Raw genomic sequence first — 11,249 nt, forward strand, 5'->3', positions numbered from 1 at the left:
TATATATATATATATATATACTTGATGAGTAGTATTTCGAGCCAAAACGAGCCGAACACGAACGAACACATCTTAGTTCGTGTTTGGCTCGTTAACTTATCGAACGAAATTAATGAGCCGAACACGAGCTTCTTAACGAGTCGAACACGAGCTGTTCGCAAACGAGCCGTTTTGACAGCCCTATGCGCGATATAAGGTATTATGGAAGAATTATTTCCATGATATTAAAGACGTGTATATTTAAAAAACTAACATCTATTTCAAAAAAATTAACTATGAAACCCGTGTATTTCTCTTAGGATTAAATTAATAGGTATTTGATGAGTGCGAAGAGTGTAAGTTGAGATAAGATTTTGTTGTCTCATTTAGAATTTGGGTGGTAATGTTAATTAAGGAGGTAATTTTGTAAATATGTAAAATTTTGATTGTAAACATTGCATTGCTCGCTTTTTTTTTTTTCCTTAGGAGATCCAAGACTCTTAAAATTTACATGCATGCCACTTAATTCCTATATATTTACATATTTAACACTTACACTTCAATTTTTACATACATACCACCTTTTTCATACAAGAAAAATGTGTGTTTAATTTTTTTTTAAAGATAAAATGAGGATAGTTTTCATGCAATGTAGAAATTTTTGGTGCTATAAATGTGAAAAAAACAAAATGTTTGTGTTAGATATATAAACACATAGGAATTGGGTGGTATGTATGTAAATGTCCCTTTAATATTTTGGCATGTATGGTATGAGCAAACCACATAGTAAAATTTATTCAAAATTGGTGCATTTTATGTTAATCTATGTAGGGGTGGATAGGGGTGTAAACGAGCCGAACACGAGAGAGCCCAGGCTCAGCTCGTGTTCGGCTCGTTTTTATTTTTGGCTTTTTATATTTCGAGCTCAAAATGTGTGTTTGTGTTCAACTCGTTTGCTTAACAAGCCGGACACGAACCATTCACGAACAAAGAGTCATTTTGACAACCCTAATCACGTAGCCATCAGATGTTAAAGATTGGGACAAGATTTAAAACATCATTTGAATCTAATTTAATAATTTTTATTATATTTTCTTCATTAATACTTTTAATTGATTCCAAATCTTTGTAGCCTTGTAGTCAATTAAAATTTAAAAAAAGAGTAATCATCAAAGATATATATATAATTGATTAGTAGTATTTCAAGTCAAAACGAGCCGAACACGAACGAACAAATATTGGTTCGTGTTCGGCTCGTTAACTTAGCGAACAAGCCGAACACGAGCTGTTCGCGAACAACGAGCCGTTTTGACAGCCCCAGGGGTGGAAGCATTCAAATTCAGTCGCATCTATACCCTCTTTGAATTTATGTATATGAAATAATATCTTGAGTATTACATAGGGTGCTATTTTTTTGACTTAACAATAGTAATAGTACAATTTGATGTCATGCTATAAATGCATTGAAATATTAACCTAAGCTAAGTAGCATACTCATGTTGTTGTGATCCGGGAATCATTAAGAAAATTAGTATGTTTTCTGTGTGCATGAGGGAAAATTTTATATTGAATCTTTTTATGTTGTAAAGTCTCGTATTGTTTTTGAGTACATATAACTCGGTAAAATCCTATTTTTAGAAGGAAGGGGGAAGAAAGAGTCCCAATTTTTATCTCTTAAGTATGAACCTTTGGTAAGTCGGAAAAAATGGCTCTTATGAGGTTTCTTGGATCACAATGTTTCCAAGAGAGAGAGAGAGAGAGAGATAGAGAGAGAGAGAGCCCCTCTTTTGTCTCTTGACTTTTATACATAGAGGAGAAGAAAGTAAAAAATATATTTCGTGTAGCATTGTGTACATCCGTGATGTCTCGGTGAAAAGATTGTAACGTGGGTGTCAGGCAACGCTTGAAAGAAGAATGGACTTAACGTTCTTGCAAATAATGATGTTCATCTAATGATAGTTGTCCCTTCTTAGATATGCTAGGTTGCCTCTGTGGGAGAGATTAATCTTGGTGCTTTATGCTTCAACAAGTGAACTCAATTCAGCCACTTCGATGAATTGACTCGTTTCAGCCACTTTAAGGTGGGCTTAGTTCAATCACTTTGGCAGGTAAGCTCAGTTCGCAAAAACAATCTCATATCGCAACTTGCGCGACGCATTGGCCTCCACATCAAACTCCATATAAAAAAAACTCTACTTAGGTATATAGTCATATTTCTTTATACTAAATAATAGCACTTTTCGAAAAAAATTTTTTTTTTGAACCATCAGTTTGATCTTTCCTTCATTGACATGAATAAAATTAAGACAAATTACATAATAATGTCAAGTCTTTTTGGATTTACCTATATCCCACTAAAAGTTTCATTTTTACACACAACAGTTTATCTATGGATGCAAAGATGAATTTTAGTATCAAAAGGTCAAAATGAGAGCTACTTTTTATATAATGTATATAATCATAAAAGTTAGTTTTAGTGTGAGATAAATAAATATGAAATATTTGGTAAAAGCCCCAAATATTAAATGAACATTATGAGAGAAAGGATGAGAGTTATTATGAGGCTAGACACCAGAATAGAAATGATAGGAATAAGACGTAGTGTAAGAAAACATAAGAAAAATACTCTATAAACAGTCCTAATATTTGTTCAATTAAATGTTCCAAAGTTATTATGAGGTTAGACACCAAAATGACACAAATTGTTGGGAATAGACATAGGTTTACTGTGCTAAATGTAGATTATGAGGTTAGACACCAAAATGACACAAATTGTTGGGAATAGATATATTTTTGGAATTTGTATAACAATAAATGTAGTCCACGACTTGTTAACGGGTTTGAAGGAACGCTAAATGCATTATAATTAAGAAATAAATAATGTTTAAGTGTTAGATATGTAAATAGAAAAAAAATTGGGTCTTATTTAAGCAGCAACAACAACACAGCCTTAATCCCACTACTTGGAGTATCCCGCTACGTGGGCCTTAAAGGATTCATGTCATGATTTTTTTTCGACAAGTTTTACGTTGGCTGTCGACTATCTAACGCAACCCTTCACTTTTCGCAGTCGGGCTTGGGACCGGCAACGGCAGTGTTAAATGGCTCATAAATATATAAGAATCGTGTAGTATGTAGGTAAATGCAAAATTATTATGCCCCAAAGAATTCCCAATTTTATCACTTAAACAGCATTAAAAAAACCAAATTCGTTCTTATCCTCGCCAGGGATTCAAAATTTGGCTCGGATTGAAATAAATAAGCCCGAGTTATAAGTCGAAACTTGGATCAAACTTTATTCGAGCCGATTTCTTGTCATACATGGATCGACTCGAACTGACTCGAGATCGGCTCATAGTATTTTTTATTTATAAAAATCATATATATAATGTTTAAGTAAAATTGAATATACCGATTCAATCGAATTTCAAACTGGAATGGATCCAAAGAACTCAAATTCAGCTAGTTAATATTAGTTTTAAGCCGAACCGAGTGGATTCCGACCTGAAAGGAATCCAAATAATTCAATTTGAGCCAGCTCATGCCGATTTTGATTCGCATTGAGCTTGATTCAATTTCATGCCAGCTCATCTAGAAATCAAATAAAATGACCCACGAGTTGATTTCTAGTCGCACTAAGGGATTGTTTTGGTTGCAAGTATGATTTAGTTTGAATATAATTTAGTAAATCCTATAAATCCGGATTTATGAAAACTTGAGGGGTTTAAATCCTAAATATTATTCGATATGTTACTAGATAAATCCTAATAAATTCGGAAAAAACTATTTGACAACTTTAATATGATTTATTAAATCTCTCTCTTCTCACGAGCTTCAAATTCTCTAAATCCTGTAAATCCCCACTTTCTACGGGATTGATCCAATCCTGGATTTAAGGCGAAATGGGATTTAAGAACCTGTAGGATTTACGCATCCGTTTTTGCCATTTGGCAGGATTTAGCATAAACCGTCTAAAAGCGGCTACCAAACAACCCCTAAATCTATTCGAGCAGGACGATTTCCATCTCGACTCGAAATAAGATCGTTAAGGGCCCTAATCCTCACATCCCTTTCCCCAACTAATCGGAATCATCTAAACCTTGATCAGGTCAACAGGTAGACACGCCAGCCAGCGAATACCAAACAGGTTATCTTGACCCGATACGCCCTGTTCGAAGATCAAAATCTCGTTCCCCAGTCCCCACAACATAAAAAAAAATTAGCGCAAGTCTGGAGAAGGAAACAGAAGAAAGAGACGAAACAGAGGCCGAGGAAATCCTTCGATCTATGAAGACAGAGAAAGAGAAAGACATAGAAGCAGATGAGAGAGATGAGTCGCCATTGACCACATCATCGAAAGAAACGAAGTCTTCCACGTGAGGAAGAAGACGCCATTTTTGATAAACCAGATAAGAACATTCAGATTCAGGTGCTGAGTTCTCCCTCCCTCTCTCCTAACTTTTTGATGGATTCGTGCAGCCATGATCTGTTCGATGTGGATTTGAGTTCTTGGGTGAGTTAAAGATCCGATTTTTAATCGTTCTACTATGTTTCATGAATTAGTTCTGATTCAAATCTCACTTTCTCTCTCTCTTTGGGCTATTCGTTGATATCAAGATTTGCGTTTGAATGGTTCAAGATTGAGTTTTTGTGTTGGCTTTGATGGATTTATAGTATTTGAAGATTGAAAGATCGGATTTTTGAATGTGGCGATTGGCAAAAGTGGCAATTTTTTGTCAAATTATGTTCAATTTGGATACTAAGTTTTTTTTTTTTAAATTCTATTATTGCTAATGCTGCTGTTTTAATGCCCCCATTATTCCTCATTTAACTATCTCTCTCTCTCTCTATCTCTTTCTATCTCTTTTCATATTTCTTGTTTTCAACAGTAACTGATTCATAGCTGAGGAGCAGAAATCTTTCATCTTGCTTTGCAAAGGGGAAGCAGAGGATGTCTGTAAAGTCACTATGGAGTGATAAAATAAGAAAGGTATTGATGACGCTTTGCTTCCCCTTTAATCTTTTTTTCTTCTTTTGTGTAAATGCATTATGTAAAATTCACCTTACCATATGTCAAAAAAAAAAAAGGATATTAGTCCTTAAACTCACTTTAGAATAAATTTCAAAATTATAGATTTGCTCTGAGACAAATATAATGTAATTTGCATTTGATTACTCATATATTGAATATTAAATTTTGATCAAAACTGCTGATTTGATCCTTATTCGTACTAAAAAGTGATCATTTGTCTCTGTTCGGAGAAATTTCATTTTTTTAATTTATTTTCTTTGAAGGGTTGATTTTGTTATTTTTGGTATTTATTGCAGTCTTTTGCAGCAAAAAAATTAGAGAAGAAAGGCAAGAGGTCATTTGAGGCAAGCGAGTTGCCACCAGAGCTTCACGGTTGGTTTTCATAATATCTTTTGATGGCTTTATGACTTTTTGCATGTGAGTGAATTGATTGGTTTTTTTGCATTTTCATTAAAGTGTGAAATTGTGTAATTTTTTTTTTCTAGTTTTATTTTGCAAATTACTACCATATTTTTTTTTGGTTTTATTTAATTTTTTGCTATTTTTTTAGTACTTTGATAAGGGATATTTTGCTGTCTTAATTTATTTATTTAGAAAAAAAAATCAAAATTACTCACAAAAAAAATATATATTTTTTTTTCACAACAGTTTCATAAATATTTTTAAAAATCTCATAAAAATTCTAAAATGAAGCTAAATGAAAGCAACTTTATATATAACTCTTAAAACATTTTATATTTACATTAATGACATTTTAATGTCATAAACTTATGCATGAAGAAGGTTTGCCTCACTTTTACTTTGTATTTATTAATTGTTGCCCTTTATGATGATTTAATGAGTATTTGACTTCAGTTAAGTCCCTCTTAATTTTGTGTGTCAAATCTTATTCCAAAAGAGGGCGGTTAGTTATACTTAAGACACTAAGGATCTATTTGGGGTGGCGGTGTGGCGCCGCACCACAACTTTTCCTACGTTCTAAAAAAAACTACGGCTAAAAGCTGTGTTTTTTAACCAAACATGACAACACGCGGCGACTACTAGAAAACTGAAGTCTGACTTTAACCAAAAAAAAAAAAAAAAAAAAAAAAAAAATCGTAATAGTCACCACAACTTTTTGAATAAAAGCTTCTTTTCAGTAGCTCCACATGTGCTTCTTCAAACAGCTACAGCTTCCCCGAACGAATCAAGGAAGCTTTACATACATACCAGTCAATTCATATGTATTTACACATCTAACACCTAAACATAATTTTTTACATATCTGTCATCTTGCCTATGAATGAAAAAGGTGTATTTTACTTTTGAAAGTTATATAGTGATATTTTTTATTTGATGTAAAAGATTTGAATAGCATGAATGCAAAAAAGAGGGCTTTTGTTGAAAATTCTCTAATTTCATAAAATTAATAAGACTAATTATTTTATTTACCCACTTCTGTTGAAAACTAGGCAAAGAGGACTCCTCTGCACGGATAAGCAGTTCTACTCCACATTTCTCGAGTCCAGTGTCAGACATCTTTGATTCTCAGAATTTCAGGTATCAGTACAGTGTTCCATCTAAATTCTAATCTAAATTATTAAGATTTTATTTATATTTTTTATCTGAAAAAATATATTTTTTTTGAATTTCTATATATTTATCCAAAGGATTTTTGCTTCAACCTGGAATGTGGGAGGAAACTCTCCTCATATTGGTCTGAACTTGAATGAGTTTCTTCCTCTTGATGATGAATCTGATATTTATGTTTTAGGGTAAGTATTGCTACTGATATATTTAATTATGGTTCTGTAATGCTTTAAAAGTTCTGCGGCATTTGCATACAAACCACACAATTCATTATATTTACACATCTAACAGCTGAAGTTTGCTTTTTTTACATTTGTAGCATCCAAATCTTCCGTATCACATCAAAAGTATCAATGTTTTAACTTTTAAAAAGTGAAGGACACCTTTTCATGTATAAGTTGGGTGGCATATATATGTAAAAATTGACATGTAGTGTTATGTTTAGTGCTGAAGCATAAATTTTAATGCAGGCTTTGAGTTAAAACACAGAAATCTATCTATGAACAAATTAAACCCTGAACCTTCATCTTCTTTCTCCTCTTGCAACACACGATGTTCCACACTCCTAATCAATACAACTTAATTCCCTACATGTCTGTTTCAGCTTCCAGGAAATTGTTCCTCTAAATGCTGGTAATGTGTTGGTATCAGAAGACAACGAGCCGGCATCGAAATGGCTCGAACTCATCGACCTCGCCTTAAATTCAACTAACAAAGCATTCAGGAGAAATCAAACTATGCGGCTAAAGGCATGCAATTGTCCCTCAGAGGTAAAGAAGAAGAGTTATGGACCGACATGCTTCAGCTGTCGGTTTTCGTATGATTTTGACTTTGAGGATGAGGAATCGGAGAAGGGAGAGGACGAAAAAAATGGATTTGATGATGATGAAGGTGGCATTGTTGAGATGGGATCGAGCGACCGAGGTGGATATAGCTACATTGTCAGCAAACAAATGGTGGGGATATTTATCACCATTTGGGCGAAGAAAGAGCTTGTTAGACATATGAGTCATTTCCAGATCTGTAGTGTTGGCCGCGGGATTATGGGTCGGCTAGGTAACAAGGTAATCTATCCAGTTCATTTTATACTATTATTATTATTAATTCATATTTTTACTTTTGATAACTTTGAAATTATGATGCGAATTTTTTATGCAGGGTTGTATATCAGTGAGCATGTGCTTGCATCAGACAAGCTTCTGCTTCATCTGTTGTCATCTGGCTTCTGGAGAGAAGGAAGGGGATGAACTAAGAAGAAATTCTGATGTCATTAAGATATCAAAGAACACCTATTTTCGAAGAATTTGTGACAATCATCATCGAATTAATCCCAAAAAGATCGTAGATCATGAGTAAGCTTCTCTCTCTCTCTCTTCTGTTACATAACAGAAAAGTAGATATTTACATGTCTACCCAAAATTTGATAGGTTTTTATGTGATGTTATGAGTATTATGCATATAAATATAAAAAATTAGGCATCAGATATGTAAATCTATAAGAATTGTGTTGTATGTGTGTAGATTCCTCTAAAACATGAAGTCCATTCGGATGAAAATTATTATTATTAACTTTTTTTTTTGAAGATTTATGTACATTTGACTTAATGCTTTTGTATTTAAATATATAACACCTAAATTTCAATTTTTACATAGGTATGCCTCTTAATCTATTTTACTTTTTAAAACTTCAAATAGTGTTAAAAGGTTTAGGTTGTATACATGTAAAAAGTAGAGTTTAGGTGGTAGATATGCAAATCACAGGAATTGGGTGGTATGAATGTAAATATCTTTTTTTACTTTATTTTATTTAGAAAAAGCTGGTGATAAGCAATCATAATATAAAAAGAAATATATATATATATATAAACCCCAACCCAAATTAAACATTTGTAATTTACAAATAACTACAAGTATCTTTTAATTATTGCATGCATCAGCCGGGTGATATGGCTAGGAGATCTAAACTATAGAATTTCTCTGAGTTATTCGGAGACCAAGAGACATCTTGAGGAGAATAACTGGGATGCCCTACTTGAAAAGGATCAGGTAATTAATTTTCCAATATATTTTCCGCATGATTTATTTAATTTTGATAAGCACCTTTAAGAATTAAGAAAATTGATTAAATGACTGATGGCTATTTCTGCAGCTGAGAGTTGAAAGAGAATCAGGGAGAGTGTTCAAAGGTTGGAAGGAAGGGAAGATTTACTTTCCTCCTACATACAAATACTCCAACAATTCAGATTCATATTCTGGAGACAATGCGACATCTAAGAGTAAAAGAAGAACACCAGCTTGGTAATCAAGTAATTTCTTATAGGAAGATTTACATACATACCATAAATTTCTTATGTATTTATATATCTAACACCTAAACTTCAATTTTTTTATATCTTATGTATTTCACTTTTTAGAAGTTAGAAAGGGTAGAATTCAGTTGTTAGATATATATACATATATAGTATTGTGTTGTATGTATGCAAACACGCCTTTTTTATATATCTGAGTTATATTACCATTTTTCTTCTGCAAAACTTAATAATGCCAACCTTGGCTTTGTTAATAAGCTTTAAGAGAATTTACATGCATACGAGACAATTCTGATGTATTTACATATCTAACACATAAACTGTAATATTACCTTGTAAAAAATTGAAGTCTTTAACATTACATAAAAAATATCACTAAAATATTAATCTTTTTAAAGTAAAATATACATTTTCAAGCACAAGTTTTTATATGATTATGTCACCAAAGGGTTATAAATATAATTGTCAAACATTAGGTGTTAGATATGTAAATACATAAGAATTGTGGGGGTGATTCTTCTTATCCTCTTAATTTTGTTGATTTGTTAGGTGCGACCGGATACTATGGCACGGCAATGGGATTGTACAATTATTTTACATTCGGGGGGAGTCGAGGTTGTCAGATCATAGACCAGTCTTTGCAGGTTTCTCAGTGGATGTTGAAGTGCTTGATGATAGGTTCAGGAAGGAAATATCAGCAAGCAACATGAAAGTTGGGGTGGAAGAGCTACTTCCTTCATGATAGGATATATTTTTCCTAAAAGTTTTGTAAAAGTATAGATCAAAAGGCAAATTTAAATGTGTAGCACACAATTCTTATGTATTTACATCTCTCAAACCTAAACTTTAATATCTACAAGCATAGCACTCGGTGTTTTAAACCTATGAATGAAAATGTGTTATTTTTTATGTGATATTAAATACTCGAGTGTTATATATGTAAATATGAAAGTTTGGGTGATATATAAGAATTGTCTACTTTGTATTTAAATGCCCCAATATAAAAATGATGTTTATAGGTCATGAATTTGATGCATGCATGTAATTGACATATCAGTGTTTGGCTATACAAGCAGTTCAGTCTATTAACTTTTCATATGGTGACTTCATTCTTGGGTTTCATCTATGTTGCTGAGTTCAGCTCTGGGCTTAATTTCATATTGGATAATTCAAAACTGGGGCATTCGCATACATACCACCCAATCCTATGTATTTACATATCTAACACCTAAAATTTAATTTTTGACATTTACAACACCCAAATCTTCCATATAAAATTAAAAAAAAAACCACTATTTTATTTTTTAAATAGTGAAATACACCTTTTTAATGCATAGGACACAATAGAGAAAAAAGATTTATTGGATGTTGTTGTCGTCGTCGTCGTCGAAATACATCTTTTAATGCACAAGTAAGGTGTATGTATATAAAAATTGAGGTATATGTGCTAGATATGTAAATACATAAGAATCGAGTGGTATGTATCTAAATCAAACTTCGAAATTATGTTGGTGTAAAAATATCAAGTGATTTACCCTCACTAATCAAAGATGAGTACTAGTATGGATTTTTCTTGATGCGGCGAACTAGAATATGAAAAATATATGCACTTTTGTTGGCATAGTGGAGTAGAAGAGGTGTGTCCCAGCCGATGCATTTCATAGTTAATGATATCAATTCAGCTAAACACCAAAAAAATGAAAGTTAAATCCACCACTCGGTAATTAAAATTTCTCACATTCTGTCTCTATTTCTCGCCTTCAGTCTCTTTTACAACGTAAATATGGATTTATTAAATCTGATTGCGGGGCGGATTTAAGATTGTTGAGAAAATAGGGCGAGGAAAAATAAGAATCTACACAAATCCAGAAGAACACAAAAAGATTTAACGTGGTTCGACAAAGATGCCTACGTCATCGGGAGCAGAGCGGCGGCTTTTCACTAATTCAGAAAAAGTATAAAGTACAGAATTCAGGGATTCAGTTGCTAGAGAAGAGAATTGATATGTTGACCATGACATATGTTAACCAAGCCAGATCAGAGAATTGATTGCTTTTGGGGAGATGCTGTTGCAGAAGGTTCATACTGAAGAGAATGCAGCTGATATGTTGACCAAGTCAGTTACTATCAACAAGTTCTTGCATTGCTTGGACTTGTTGAACGTCTGCAGTTGCTAGAGAAGCATGGTGACCCAACTCACTTCTGGTATGAAAGGAACTCCATGACGTATTTCTCTTAAGAAGCTGGATATTCGCCAAGGTGGAGATTTGTTAGATATGACTCATATACCATAAATGGACAGTGCTAAATCAGGAGCGGAGCAGAGTGAAAGATTTTGTCCAAATCAAGGGAGCTTCCTT

At 33.1% G+C, this 11,249-nt stretch overlaps 1 protein-coding gene across 4 annotated transcripts; it reads left to right on the plus strand.

Annotated features, from left to right (window-relative positions):
• Positions 1-3,792: 3,792 nt before the first annotated feature.
• Positions 3,793-9,765, plus strand: LOC110037407 (type IV inositol polyphosphate 5-phosphatase 6-like). Of its 4 annotated transcripts, none has more exons than XM_020742052.1 (10): positions 3,793-4,492; positions 4,869-4,969; positions 5,308-5,383; positions 6,463-6,550; positions 6,661-6,765; positions 7,185-7,644; positions 7,739-7,932; positions 8,518-8,626; positions 8,730-8,886; positions 9,439-9,510. In XM_020742052.1, exons 2-9 carry the CDS (start codon positions 4,931-4,933, stop codon positions 8,880-8,882), a joined length of 1,224 nt encoding a protein of 407 aa, XP_020597711.1. In that variant the 5' UTR covers positions 3,793-4,492; positions 4,869-4,930; the 3' UTR covers positions 8,883-8,886; positions 9,439-9,510. The 4 variants fall into 4 exon arrangements, with proteins under 4 accessions (XP_020597711.1, XP_020597708.1, XP_020597709.1 ...); XM_020742049.1 differs by having other exon boundaries at positions 3,799-4,492; positions 8,730-8,878; positions 9,439-9,765; XM_020742050.1 differs by having other exon boundaries at positions 3,799-4,408; positions 8,730-8,878; positions 9,439-9,765.
• Positions 9,766-11,249: the final 1,484 nt, after the last annotated feature.

The sequence above is a fragment of the Phalaenopsis equestris genome, unplaced genomic scaffold, assembly GCF_001263595.1.
Source record: "Phalaenopsis equestris unplaced genomic scaffold, ASM126359v1 Scaffold219149, whole genome shotgun sequence".
Taxonomy (NCBI): Eukaryota; Viridiplantae; Streptophyta; class Magnoliopsida; order Asparagales; family Orchidaceae; genus Phalaenopsis; species Phalaenopsis equestris.